This window comes from Diceros bicornis, chromosome 5, assembly GCF_020826845.1.
Source record: "Diceros bicornis minor isolate mBicDic1 chromosome 5, mDicBic1.mat.cur, whole genome shotgun sequence".
Lineage (NCBI taxonomy): Eukaryota > Metazoa > Chordata > Mammalia > Perissodactyla > Rhinocerotidae > Diceros > Diceros bicornis.
The window spans coordinates 29887360-29903137 of NC_080744.1; the positions used below are offsets into that span (position 1 = coordinate 29887360).

Below are 15778 nucleotides of genomic sequence, written 5' to 3' on the forward strand. Positions count from 1 at the left end.
CAGAGTATATCATGTTTATTCCTATCATACCTCTCATTTCACAATATATTTTGTGATTGTCTGTATACTTGCTTTTACTCCACTAAACTGGGAATGTGTGTTCTTAAATACTCTATCTCCACTCCTAACTCAGTGCATGGAATCTTGAATACAGCAGGTTGACAAACATTCATTAATTGAATAAATAAAATTATAAATAGTATTAGTTATATCTTGCTGGTAAAAAATGGTTGTGTCCAAAGTCTATAAAGTCAATAATCAGTACTATATTAATATAAACTAAGAAAATTAATCTTAAGATAGATTTTGAATTCCTTTTAAGCTCTTTTTTTGTCTTTTATTTATTTATTTATTTTATGCTGAGGAAGATTCACCCCGAACTAACATTTGTACTAATCTTTCTCTATTTTGTATGTGGGTTGCCACCACAGCATGGCTGACGAGTGGTGTAGGTCTGCACCCAGGATCTGAATCTGCGAACCCCAGCTGCTGAAGCAGAGCACGCCAAACTTAATCAGCATGCCACTGGGCTGGGCCCACCTTTTAAGCTCTTTTAATGTTCACATATATGGATATAATCATAAAATTTGACTATGTCCAAAGTCTATAAAATCAAAACACAGTATTATCACAATAGCAAGCAAGGGGACTGTAGCAAAATTTATCTTAAGGCAGAAATTATTTTTCTTCTATATTCTTTTAGTGTTTATGTATATGTGTAGGATTGTAGTCATAAACGAAATCAGAAGTACCCTCTGCTGGGCATTTATCCAAAGAACTTGAAAACACCAATGCATAAAGATGCACACACCCCTGTGTTCATTGCAGCGTTATTCACAATAGCCAAGACTTGGAAGCAACCTAAGTGCCCATCAAGGGACAAATGGATAAAGAAAATGTGGTATATATACACAATGGAATACTACTCAGCCATAAGAAAGGATGAAATCCAGCCATTTGTGACAACATGCATGGACATTGAGGGTATTATGCAAAGTGAAATAAGTCAAAGAGAGAAGGTCAAATACCATATGATTTCCCTCATTAAGTAGTAGATAATAACAACAACAAACAAACACATAAAGACAGAGATTGGATTGGTGGTTACCAGAGGGGCAGGGGGGTGGGAGGAGGGCAAAAGGGATAATATGGCACATGTGTGTGGTGATGGGTTGTAGTTAGTATTTGGGTAGTGAACATGATGTAATCTATGCAGAAATAAAAGTATAAATATGTACACCTGAAATTTATACAATATTATAAACCAATGTTACTGCAATAAACAAAAAATTTAAAAAAAAAAAGAAGTACCCAGGAATATGCTTTTTCTGATTGAACACAATGTCCAAAATTATTGGAAGTTTCATCCAGTTATGCAAGTAATTCAATCATTACCCAATCCTCTGGTTTGGTTTGATGTTTCAGAATCAATTTATGAGAAAATTGCTTGAAATCTCTGAACATTAATTTAGTTAATTGCAAATTTAACTCTTGCTTATGATTGTCTTTTTAGGATCCAAAGACATTTAAAAACTCAGCATAACACTGCAATCTGTGGTATTTAAACACACACTTCCTAATAGATGACTCCCCAAGGGAGAGAATCAACTCAGTAAGATGCAGCATTTATTTAAAATCTACTGAATAAAAATTAAATTTAAATTTAATTAAATTTAATTTAAATTTAATTAATTTAATAATCCAATGCATATTAAATGGTAACACTAGAGCTTATATTTACACAATTAAATATTTAGCCGTAAAATACTGATTTTCCCATATTAAAATTAACTTCTTTAGTTGAATATCATTGGCATGCATTCATTTTTTAAATAAAAAACTTAAGTATAATACACATTCAGAAGAAAAAAATATACTTTTCAAATAAATAGGATCTTGAAATAGTGTTTTCTTTTTCTCCTCTCAGATTTTCAAAACTAGGACAAAGCTTCACAAGGCGTTATTTACTTTCAGGCTAGTTTCCCTGTGCCAAATTTCTCATGTCTTGAAAGTCTATGAATTGACAGCACGTGCTGTGTTGGACTATGATTAGGAAATGAAAATTTATTTCCGTAACAGTTTTTTATACAAAATAAACTAGTAAGAGAAATCTAGCTTTTAAAAAAAGAAAAAAAATTGCAGGGTTCATTTTGAAGTGTATGTGTGGAGTTGAATGTAAATATACAGATATAATTTTTGTTGAAATCAACAACTATTTCTCCATAATATAACATAATACAAATTTTGACAATATAATGTCAGAATGAAATCTTTGAGCAGAATCATATTAAAGAAATGATATCTGTGGAAAGATGGAATTCAGTGAAAAGTCACATGTTGGTTCCACAGTTTCTTCATAGCTATTTTCATCTCCTTATTTCTCAATGTGTAGATAAGGGGGTTCAAGAGTGGGGTAAAAATGGTGTAAAACACAGAGAGGAGCTTGTCCATAGAGAACCGACTGAAAGGCCACACATAAATGAAAATGCAGGGCCCAAAGAAGAGAGTGACTACCATGATATGTGCAGAGCAAGTAGAGAGTGCTTTGGATACCCCACCAGCAGTGTGCTGTCGGACAGTGATGAGGATCACAGTGTAGGAGATCAGGAGAAGCAGAAAACAGCTCATGGAAAGTAATCCACTGTCTGAGATCATAAGTATACCCAAGACGTAGGTGTCCATGCAGGCAAGCTTGATCACAAGAGGAAGGTCACAGAAGAAGCTGTCTACCTCGTTGGGGCCACAATAAGGTAAATTCACAGTAAAGGCTACTTGACTGATAGAGTGCACAAATCCAATGACCCATGAAACCAACACCAGCCCAATGCAAGTCTGCCGGCTCATCATGGTCATGTAATGCAAGGGTTTGCATATGGCCGCATATCTGTCATAGGCCATGGACACCAGAAGTACCATCTCAGCCCCACCAATAAAGTGCAAGAAGAAGATTTGAGCCATACATCCTCCAAAAGAGATGAGTTTTCGATCACTAAAGAAGTCCCTGATCATCTTGGGGGTGGCAAATGAGGCTAGCCACACGTCCAGGAAAGATAGATTCCCGAGCAGGAAGTACATAGGGGAAGAGTGCAAGCAGGGGTCAAAAATTACAGTGACCACAATGATGAGGTTACCCAGCACAGTGGCCACATAGATCCCAGAGAAGAATATAAAGAAAAAATTTTGGAGATGCCATGTTGTACAGAGTCCATGCAACATAAATTCTGACACCAAGGAATAATTCTGCAGGTCCATTATCTCAGGCTTCAGATTTTGTTCTGAATCTATATAAAGAAAAGAAATGTAAGTGAAAGTGCCTGTCAACTGCCAGGCACATGAAAGTGATCAACTAAGTATTATTTGAATATATTTTTTAATTTGTAAGAGAGAATCTCAAATACAATATATGGAAGATTAAAACCAACTCCATACCAACATGTATATTTACTTTTTTCAGACTTCAATGTTTCCTAGAGGTAGTTGGATATTCAAGGAGACTCCAGAATAGATGAGAATTGAGAGTTTTTCTCCCATCTCTAGCATTTGTCCATGGGAAAATGTGGAATCAACCAAGTACAGAATGTGAACTGAAAATGCTTAAGAGGATTAAGAATACAAAGATTTTCTGAATGATATTATGGTCTCTTCATCTGTGTCAATATTATTGCCCAATAGGTGACTGTTTTTAAGCATCAGACCTAAGAATTTAAATTAAAGCTCAATTGCAAAAAAAAAAAAGGTCATCATGTAAAACAAAGGCAATTGCATACACATTATCAAGTGTCTCTCCCTTCTCCTCTCCATTAACCCACACAAACACAGAGCAAAATCTAGCGAAAGGCACTTTGGTGTGCAGTTGTGTCTATGTATCTAAACACCAATCAACATGTCTCTCTCCTGAAGCCAAAAGAAGAAGTAAATTTCATTCCTTCAGTTAAAAGGAGAAAGATTTCTTCAAGCCAAAAAAGCATGTTCTGGGTGTAAAACATATTTGGGATGATGTATAAATATGGGATAGCTCCTAGATCGTGAACTCAAGTTAATGTTGTTTAGTAATTTTGGGGTAGTGACATTATTGTGTTATATGTGAATTATAGAATGGCATTTGTCATATTCTCAGATAATGTCTTTGAGGAAACTTTGATCTAAATAATAGCACAGTTACATAAAGTGTTAATCTAGAGCATTAATCTATACCATCAGAGAGAACAGCTTCTAATTGCAGGCCACACATCTGGATAAAACAAAACTATCAAGTTTACAGATGACACAAATCTGACAGAGTTCACTTATAAAATATTGCAAAAGGCTGGAAATATGGGCTATAAACAACAAATGGAAAAGAGAGAGAAAAGAGTGTAGACTGATACTTACCATGCTAACAGGGATGTAGAGTAGTATATTATGATGTGTTTTGTTATAAATGTTGTGCTTTTATGTCTTATAATTGAGAATATATTTTTACTTTTATGATTTAAAAGTAGGAAAAAATTATTTTCTCAAAAAAATCTTATGATATAATTTGTTATAATGCTTATGATTAAATGAATCATAAGGAAGATCTGGTTCAGGATAGTCCCATCTTTTTCTCCACTTAATATTCAGCTCAAAAGCAATAGAGTTGGGGTTCTCCCATGTTAAGCCTACTTGGAATCTTTTTTTTTTTAAACCCACTTTATTAAGATATAATTTACCAACTGTAAAATTTGCCCATTTTAAAAGTAAAACTCAATAATGATTTTTAGTGAATTTACCGATTTGTACAACCATCTCCATAATGCTTGCTTTGGAATTGACAATCTCAGTTCCTTCCAGGACTTCTCCTGGCAGTAGTCAATCTATCTTCTCCTTCCTTACTCATTTGCTCACTAACATACTCACTCATTCAGACCATATCTATATAACACCAGCACAATTTCCCATCCTCACGTAATTCAGTGTAGAAACCAATCGGTATAAAGGGAAATAAATCAACTAACCCAAGGTTTATTTCTGATCCCAGAAATTTTATTATTGACAAAATTTATTTTATCGTTGTTTTTAATCAACTGGGTTTGGCATTAAAAAGCCAATGAGCTATTCATTTGTAGATTTATTGTTTATAAACTGACCACTTCTGAGAAGATTTTAGGATGGCTTTCAATGAAAGATACTTTTCAGGACCTCTCTACAAATAAAATCTATACAATAATTTTTGGGGGAGTGTTTTCACAATTATACATGAATGACAGAAAAATTCAGAATTTAATTTAAAAATGTAGCTCTGAGCCTCCAGAAGAAGTAGGATGGGATGTATAGGTCCCATTATTAGTTAATCATGAGAAATAAAGGGGTGTCTCTCCTCACTAAGAGGAAGATATCATATAAACATATAAACCATTTTATAAAGGCATTGAACAGAATTCTTCATGAACAATTTCACAAAAGATGTAGAACTGTCCTTTGAGTGAGATTTTATTATGTTGGCCCTTTATCAAATTGATGAATATAACTTGAAATAATAGTTTTGTAAGGCTTCTACAGGGGACTAAAATAACATATTTCGGATCAGAAATATTCTAATGATGTGAATATGATATAGTGATAAAACTTTAAAATGTATAGAAATTAATGGTTATTATCTCTGTTTTAGTTCACTCAAATAGCACTCATCTCAACCAGGCTTTTGTCAGGATAATAAGGATTCAAAATTCCTTTTGTTCCTCTTGAACTTTTATAAGCACCTTATATTAAAAGATTTAATAGCAACACTTTTTTGGTAATAGACACTACCCCTCTTTAGGCTGGCTATAAATCTACAGTTAAATGCCACTGTAGACACAATGGATAGAAACACAATTCAGGAACTCTTCACCAGTTTAGTTAGATCACCCTGATACCCATCCTAACATACATATTACAGACCACAATCACTATAATTTTATTGGTATTCTTTCTCTTTACAGTCATGAAAAATTTCAAATGTAAACCTAAAACATAACTGTGTTTAATGTAGTGTTTTATAAAGATCCACTGAATGGAAAGTTAAAATAATGGAATGGAAAATTCAGGAAACAAAACTAATATTTATCTTGCTATTGAATCAAAGATGCTCTAAAATTAGACATCGGTGATGGTTGCACAACTTTGTAAATATACTAAAAACCATTGAATCATACACTTAAAATGAGTAAACTTTATGGTATATAAATTATATCTCAATAATGCTCTTTTAAAAATGGATGTTAATAGAAGTGGAATAAAATAGACTTACTTAGGGTTCTAATTTCAGAGAACTCTTTATGATTTGCAAAAGCTTTTTTAAGATTGTTAAATTTGTAATCAGAAAATAATGTGGTTGATTTTGTATACCTATAAATTCTACTTAGAAACAAATACAACAATGACAATAGTTAATTGTAACTACAAGTTAATATAATTTAGTCCAATTATTTAATGTACAAGATAATAGAATAAATTAGTCTTTATTTGACTTGTATTTTTAGACACACATTCACTAAGTATATATATCAAAGGCTCTTGACTAACCTGGAGTTAAGATGCTCAGTGCTGACACTGGAGATCCCTCAAATTGCAGGAACTTGAAGGAACTATTTCACTTGACGTAACTTTTGAAAACATGTATATTTTCATCCAAGAGAGGACTTAATCCTCTCTTTCTCCTACATCCTAAAAAATAATTCAGGAAAAGCATCACTTTGAGAAGTTAGAGCGCTTCAGATTTGAGTCTCTCTTGGACTTCAGGAATAATATCTATACACCCTCTCTCATCAAATTAAGAATCCCTTAAAGATGGATCATTCATGGCCAATTACCATAATGGAGGCTGGGGAATAAACCATCTTCTAGTGGAAATTTGTGGTAATGGATCATGTTCATTTCCCCAAGTGACAAAGGAAGAAAAAATTTAAAGATATGACAGATTATACAAACATAGATGCAATTATTTTAATAATTCAAGCAGAATAATATGTATCATTATCCAGTTAATAGAGTGCAAAATCTGCTTTTCCTTTAAATAATCAAATTTAAAAATCAATTAAATTAATCAAATTAAATGAACAAAATTAATCAAATCCAGCAAGTTACATTCTAAAAATACAGCAAAAATCTGTCAACCCTGCACATTATTTTATGTATCTTTGATCAAGCATAATACTTTGGAGAAGGCTTATTCCTACCAGGAACATCAGATTTATATACACTAAAATATTTGCTTTCTCCAGATTCATGTGGTCATGTATAATGAAACCTCCTAGTGTCTGAGTTACTTTGCACCATTTATAATTATTTTCCCACTTACTTCCCCAAATCATCTGAAGTTAATTCAGGCTTCTTCTGCTAATGGTTGTATGCTGATTACAAACATCCTGGAATGTTCTGATGAATGATAATCACATTTATAACTATTTACATGACATGGAATTCCATACTAGATGTACAAGCACTACCAAATATATAAAATATTTTACTGCCAAGCCAGAAGCTAAGTGTAGTGAGAAGTCTCGAGTTCTACAATGACTTTAGATAATTGTGGTTCAATTAAGAATCACAAAGCCTTTCTAAGTTTCTGTTTCTCCATTTAAAACACAGGTAATAATTGTTAAAGAAATATTGTGGAAGTAGACTACATGCATCTGTGCTATTTGTTTCTGAAATGCAGTCATTATGTGGGTACAGACATATTATGCAAAGCCAAGAATTACAGAGAAGCTTGTGACAACCAGCAGAAGTGAATACTTGATTTGGAGGTAGAGAAGGATTTACTAAGTGCGATAGTTAATTTTATGTGTGTGTCAATGGGGAGGGTGTTTTGGAGGAGATTAACATTTAAATTGGTGAACTTTGAGTAAAGCAAATTGCATTCCATAATGAGGGGGGGGCTTCTCTAATCAGTTGAAGGCCTGAATAGCAAAAAGACCAGCCTTCCCAAGAAAAAGGAATTTGCCAGTAGACTATTTTTGAACTTCAACTGCACCATCGGCTATCTTGGGACTCCAGCCTGCCATCCACATTGCACTTTCTGGACTTGCCAGCATCCAAATCACATGAGCCATTTCTTATCATAAATCTCTCCTCTCTCTCTTTCTGTTTCTCTGGAGAAACCCGACTAACACACTAAATATAAAGTCAACAATAGAAGAATTCAGAAAGTAAAAGGCTAATATACAAAATATTTAAAATTAAAAAAAATCTTTGAGAAAGCATTAAAATAATATTAAAATCCAAATACAAACTGGTTAATTGTATTTCCAATCTTATGACACCCAAAGTCACTACATAAAGTTACGTAGACTTGAACTGCTCAAAGCCAACTGGCCAAAGGGTCTGTGGGGGCTGACATCCAGCACGTGCCCCACCCAGCCAACAAATTATACTTTCTGGCAGGCCGGGGTGTGACAAAATGAAATCACTTTTTTCTAATCCATGCAAAGTTCCATTGTGGCTATTGTAGCTCTGATGACAAAGGCCTAATATTTTAAAACAAAAAAAAATTTATGAATCAATAAGTGAAAAAAACCTAAAGAGAAAAATAAGCAAAGAATATAACAAAATTATTTTTTAAAAGAGAAATAATAAGCCAACAAACCTTTAAAAGTTTACTTCAATAAATATCAAATGAATAAAAATTAAGAGATACTTTTATTCACATATCAAATTTAGAATAAATGTATCAAATTCTTGGTCGTGTATGATGAAAATGGATAATTTAATAATAAAAATAGCAATACAAATTTAACTAACACTTGATACCTACTGAGTTTTTACTCTATGCCAGCACTACACTAAGTTGATTCTTTCAATTAACCTTCACAAAAGTCTAATGAGAGAAACAGGATTATTCTTATTTTACAAATGAAGAAACTGAGGCTTAAAGTATTTAGGCACGCAAATTGTCAGTAACAGAGTTGAAGTTCTAATCCAGGCATTTGGACTCTAGAGTCCATATTCTTAAATTGCACAATGCTGCCTTCCTCACTGTTAGTAAGAATGTAAGTCAGTACAACTTTCAGATAGACATTTTGGAAATATAAATCAGGCTCCCTTACAAAATGCCAATAGACACATGAAAAGATGTTCAACATTACTAATCCTCAGGGAAATGCAAATCAAAACAACACTAAGATATCACCTCACGCCCGTTAGAATGACTATAATCACCAAGACAAAAAACAGCAAATGTTAGAGAGGATGTGGAGAAACAAGAACACTCATACACAGCTGGTGGGAATGCAAACTGGTGCAGCCTCTATGGAAAACAGTATGGAGATTCCTCAAAGAATTAAAAATAGAGATGCCCTATGATCCAGCTATTCCCACTACTGGGAATCTATCCAATGAACCTGAAATCAACAATCCAAAGTGGCTTATGCACCCTTATGTTCATTGCAGCATTATTCACCACAGCCAAGAAGTTGAAGCAACCTAAATGTCCCTCGACTGATGATTGGATCAAGAAGATGTGGTATATATATACAATGGAATACTACTCAGCCATAAAAAGAGACAAAATCGTCCCATTTGCAACAACATGGATGGGCCTGGAGAGTATTATGTTAACTGAAGTAAACCAGAAAGAGAAAGACAAACACTGTATGATCTCACTCATATGTGGAATATAAACCAACACATGGACAGAGAAAACTGTATTGTGAGTTACCAGGGGCAATGGGGATGGGAGGTGGGCACAAGGGGTGAAGGGAGACATATATATGGTGATGGACAAACAAAAATTTACAACCCAAAATTTCACAATGTTAAAAACTATTAAAACATCAATAAAAAAAATGCCAATAGAGTTTGATCTAGTCATATCTATGTTAAAAGATGTCTATTATAGAGTTACATATTAATATATCAAAAATTATAAGCAGGGGCCGGCCCGGTGGCGCAAGCGGTTAAGTGCGCGCGCTCCGCTGCAGCGGCCCGGGGTTCCCTGGTTCGGATCCCGGGCACGCACCGACGTACTGCTTGGTAAGCCATGCTGTGGCGGAGTCCCATATAAAGTGGAGGAAGATAGGCACAGATGTTAGCCCAGGGCCGTCTTCCTCAGCAAAAAAAGAGGAGGATTGGCGGATGTTAGCTCAGGGCTGATCTCCTCACAAAAAAAAAAAAAAAAAAAATTATAAGCAATTTAATTTTGCCTCAATAGTTAAAATCAAAATACATCTCTATGGAAGAAGATGATAAAACATGAAAAATAATGTTTTCAACAAATATTTCAATATACAAAGAAGGGCCTGGTCTTTTCTTAAGGACAAAAAAAGCAGACACCAAACTATACATATAGTATACATTCTCAGGACGCATTGGTGAATGAAATACATAAAATTTTTTCCCTCATGGTACTTACATCCTCACAAAAAACACAGACACCTAAATACAAATGAATGAGTAATTTATGAAAAGTGCTAAGGAAAAATAATCAGGCAGGTTAAGGGATATTGGGAATAACAGAGATGGAGTTTTATCCAGAGATGGGAATACCAGGTTGGGTTTTAATTTTAAATAGGATGTTAAGATAGGCTTCATTGAGAAGGTGACTTTTGATCAAATAATTAAAGGCGATGGGATTAGCCACATATATCTGGGGAAAGCAAAACACAGAGAGAACAGCAGGTGCAAAGGCACTATTGTGGGTGCTGTCTGATGTGTTCAACTAACTTTAGAGCTAGAATAACTTTAGTGACCAAAGTGGAATAAAATAGAAAGTAGTTGGAGATGAGATCAGATAAGCAATTGTGGGTAGTGCAAAGATCATGTAGGGCCCAGTAAGATGCTATAAGCACACTGCCTTCTCTTCTGAGTGAAATGGGGATTAACTGGTGGGTTTTGAGTAGAGGAGTGGTAATATCTGACATATTTTATAATGGCTCTAACTGCTCTGCTGGAAAAGTCAAGGATGGAAGCTAGGAGGCCAGATAAGTAGCAAGTTGATGAATTCAGACCAGCTGTAATGACGGCTCACACTAGAAAAATATACTAGAAGTGAGCAGAAGCAGTCAGACAATAGATATATTTTGAAATTAAATCCAATAGAATTTTCTGAGGATTTTTATAGGTTGTAACTATAATAGAGGAATCAAGCATGACTCCAAATATTGTAGCCTAAAACACTGGAAGGACAAAGTTGTCATTAAATAAGATTGTAAAGCTGTATTTGTAGACAGTATGGGAGGAAGATCAAGAGGGTAATTCTGAACATGTTAACTTTGAAATGCTAATTTTGATTCAAAATTGGGACATTGACTAGTCTCTTGGATATATGAGTCTGGAGTTCAGGACAGAAGCTGGACTACATATATAAATTTGAGAATTATCATGGTGTATCAGATTTTATCAGTACCTTGCTCTTATCTTCTCAGCATATATCATTTATTTACACATTATCATGAAACCAAATGCCAGCACTTGCCACTCTGTATCAATGGCTCTCTTTGGCTGAATCTGCTCTACCTGCACATCAGGTAGGAAGGATGTTTCACGGAATTAATGCCCCAGAAAGCAATTTCCAACCAATACCAATAAATATTCCCGCTCTCTCTCTCTACGGGCTAGATAATTCTTAGAAACATATTCTATACTGTTTCCAAGAATTCCACAACTAAATAAAGCTTCAGTTGCCTACAGAGGCAGATTGCTTGATAATGTATTGTTTATTGCCTTCTATGCCTTCTTTGTCTCACTTCCTCACTCTACCAGGAAACTACCAGGTTTTCCTAGAATCACCTCTGCCAGTAAAACTATTTGTACTCAGATCCTGATCTCAGAGACTTCTGAATAAATGCAAACCAGGACAGTTATTACTAGAAGTAGTCTTGTGAAGCAAATGTTGAAAATGGGATTTTGAAATTGGATCACTCACAGCTCTGAGGACAGCAGACACCACTGGTTGTGGGAAGTGAGATCATGATAACCTCTGACATACCATAATATCACAATTACCAAACCTCTCACATGTGATTATTTAACTTGGGCTAGTTACTTTGAACTGGCATCAAGAGTGCTGACAGAAGAAAATAATAGGCTCAGATCAACCAACTATCAATTTAGACCACAGTATGGAAAATAAAAGCCTCCATGACACTGTAAAAAGATATACGTACTGACTATAGTCATGGAACAGGCTGTGCTGAATATCAGAACAAATGTCAATTGTGAGAAGAGCAGAATTATAAAGAAAGCTGAACTCACAACTCTGGCAATTCTTTAGGGTAAAGTCATGGCTCTACTACAGAAAACGTTAGGATCTGGCATTTGATAAGATAATATCTGGATGTACACATTTCAAAACCTTGAATTCCCAGGTTCCTTTGAGCATCTTGGCCAGCAAAAGTGGCTTCCTCTTCCCTGCTGGAAGATAGCACCCTCACTTTGCCTAAAGAAAATGCAAAAGCCCTAATTGATGCATATGCCTAGCAAGATAATACACATCTACCTCAAGATCTGCCCCACCTCAGCTTACCACTTCTAGACAAATAACAATGGTGTAGTCACATAGTGTTAAGACAAGGGAAATATTCAGCCTGCTCCGGGATGAAAGGAAAAATCCACCAAAGGAATTTCATGAACTGGTCAATATGCACTAGCAGAAATCAAGAAAGCATGGTTAGAATGGAGGTTGAGGGTTTGGACTCTCTCCATTTTGATTCATGGGGGCAGAATATAAAGCTAGATAAGGGAGAATTAATTGATATGGATGCACTTTCTTATGAATTAGGATTTTATGCCCTTGAAACTTGGGCAGAATGATGGCCTAAGGTAAATGAGGTAAAACACTGGAAGTGTCTTGGTATATTATTAATGAAGAGGTCAAAAGACTAAGAGAGCTTGACACAATCAAATGGATTTAGTTTATAATACCAGTGAACACATGAGCAGACAATGTTCCAAGGGAGGGCCTAGGGGCTATTTATTTTGCTAAAGATGATGGACTCTCCACTGTCAATCACAATAAGAGTCTTGAATATAAGAGGCCAGGAGGTAGACCTCCCATTTAACCATCAGAGGAAACTGTCATAATTTCACAATGTGCAGCAAAACTGTAATAACAAACAGAGATCTTGACCTGCAGGTATCTGTTGTGTTAACCAGATGGGGCAAAATCTATAGGCAGCCAACAAAGGTATTTCTTGGCTTATAACCAAAGGAGGAAAAAAATCAAGAAGTGGTGAGCAAAAGACTGGGATAAGCCATCATAATAGAACAAGAACAATTTATCACCCAATTTCTAAAAATAAGCCAGTACTCAAATCTAGTACCCATCAATTCAAGGAGAAGCCAGGTCCACTTGAGGAAGAACCCCACACCACACGAGGTATACACAATAATGATTCTCTCAATCCTGTCTCCAAATTAAGTATGCTTATTTACCAGAGTAACTAAACAGGGAATAAGAGAAATATTGAGATTCTTGAGGGCTGGAGTCTGAGATAGCATTGATACTAGGGAAACAAAACACCATCATGGTCTGCCTGTTAGAGTGAATCATATAGATATCATGTGATGAACAAAGTCTGTTTCACAGGGAGTCTAGTAGGTCTACAGACTTACCATGTGTCATTTTCCTGGTTCCTGAATGTGTAACCAGAATGGTTAAGTATATCCACGTAGCTGATGTAATCCTTCTCTATTTGTTCTTTCATCATTCTCCTGGTTCACTTTAGCTTTTTGTCCATGATTTCCTCCAACTCTTTGTGCATACGTAAGGTTGATTTAAAGTCTTTGTCTAGTAAGTCAAATATCTGTGCGTCTTCAGGAACAGTTTCTGTTAATTTCTTCTGTGATTGGGGCCATAATTTATTATTTCATGTTTTGTTTTATTTGTTTTTGGTGAAAATGGGACATTTTGAACATTATAACTTGGTAACTCAGAAATCAGATTCTTCTCATAGTTTTTTGCTGCTGTTGTTGTTGCTTGCTGTAGCTCTTTGGTTTATTAGTGACTTTTCTAAACCATTTTTAAAAAGTCTGTATTCTTTGTCATGTGTGTTCTTAAAGTATCTAATTTTTTAGTGTGTGTTCAGTTAGTGTTCTGACAGAGAATTCCTTGAATGCCAGGAGTAAATGAGAGAGACAGAGAAAAATACAGACAGACAAAAAAGAAAGAAAGGAAGGGAGGAAGGGAGGAAGGGAGGAAGGGCGAAAGAAAGAACCTCTCTCAGTCTTTGCAGATTAGCTCTGTGCTGGGGCATTTATTCAATGCTTAAACAGGCCATTTACAACTCTGTCTTAGGCTTCAGTTTCTACTTGCACTTAGCTTAGAGATTAGTCAGAGATGAAAACTTCGAGTCTTCTCATGTCTTTTTTTGAGCGTTATGTCCTACTCTGGTCATGCATGTGGCTTTCTAATTCCCCAAAATACACAGCTGCTTTTGAAGGAAACAATTTCCTAAAGAAACTCTCCAAATTTTTCTTCCACATTTTGGTGCTCTATTGTATGCCTCAACTATAAACTTTTGTCTCAGGTGGCTGTGGATTGTTTATTTGCATTACAATATCTTTGAGGAGTGTTGTCTGTTTTTCCACCTTGAGTGAGTTCTGAGGTAGGTGAAACAAAGACAAGTGTCTTGCATCAGTCCTTCAGGTAGCCTAAAGATAAGTAAAAATAGACAATATTTTAAGAATAATGTCTGATTTGCTTCCTCCAGAACTTTAATCATGTTATTCCACAGCCTTCTGGCCTTCATAGTTTTGGATGAGATGTCAGCTGTTAACATATTTTGGGTCTCTTGTATGTGATGAGACATTTTTTTTTCTGGTCTTAAGATTCATTATTTGTCTTTGGCGTTCAACATTTTGACTATGATGTGAGTAGTTGTGAATCTGAATTTACCGAGGTTCTTGAGCTTTTTTCGTGTGTGTATTTAAGTGTTTTTCATGAAATTTAGGAAGTTTTTTGCCATTATTTCTTCAACTATTCTTTCTATTCCTTTCTTTTTCTCTCCTCTCCTCTGGAACTCCCATTATATTTATGTTAGTACTTTTGTTGGTGCCCCACAGATCTCTAAAGCTCTGTTAATTTTTCTTTATTCTTTTTTCTTTCTCTTCCTTAGACTGGATAATGTCAACTGGCTTGTCTTCAAGTTCACTGATATTTTCTTTTGACAACCAAAACTGCAGTTGAGTCCCTCTAGTGAATGTTTCATTTTTGTTATTGTACTTTTTTAATTCCAGAATTTCTATTTTTTATTATTTCTCTTTATTTATATTCTCTATTATTCTTCTGATTCAATAGACCTCACACATATAGTATGATGTTAACAAGATATTGGGCCATCATCAAGCCTGTCTTCTTGTAGCAGATCATACTTTCTAAAGATGGTTACATCAATATCTTTCATTCCATGTATTCTTCTGCATTGTGACCATGCCTCTCCCTGTCAAGATTTATAGTCTGAGATGCCAGACATAAGTAAAGAAGTCATCTTGAAAATGAGTACTCCAACTCCAAAGTGTGTTCAATTCTGAAATAAGCTGACCTTATGTGGCTCGGATATGAACTGCTCAGCTGAGCCCTACCCCAATCATTAACCCACAAAATTGCAAGCAGAATAAAATGGCCATTTAAGCCAGAATATTTTAGGAAGCAGTTTGTTACTCATTAAACTGGAACACTCACCCACAATCCTTCTTCCAGAGCCCCATAAAGTTATCCCAAATAGGCTTCCATATGTTCCACGTTTTCACATTTCCTTCTACTCCACTCTTTTTATGTCAACTGCCCCAATGAAACATTCTCAATACTGCTTTTTGGCCACTTTTACTCTTCTCTTGTCAT

At 35.1% G+C, this 15778-nt stretch overlaps 1 protein-coding gene across 1 annotated transcript; it reads right to left on the reverse strand.

Annotated features, from left to right (window-relative positions):
- Positions 1 to 2319: 2319 nt before the first annotated feature.
- LOC131405343 (olfactory receptor 4K14) lies at positions 2320 to 3267 on the reverse strand. The gene has a single exon (XM_058540404.1). The coding sequence runs from the start codon at positions 3250 to 3252 to the stop codon at positions 2320 to 2322; it is 933 nt and encodes a 310-aa protein (XP_058396387.1). The 5' UTR covers positions 3253 to 3267.
- Positions 3268 to 15778: the final 12511 nt, after the last annotated feature.

Bases quoted from the DNA above. Each gene is read 5' to 3' on its own strand.
- LOC131405343 (XM_058540404.1), bottom strand. From the start codon at position 3,252: ATGGACCTGCAGAATTATTCCTTGGTGTCAGAATTTATGTTGCATGGA.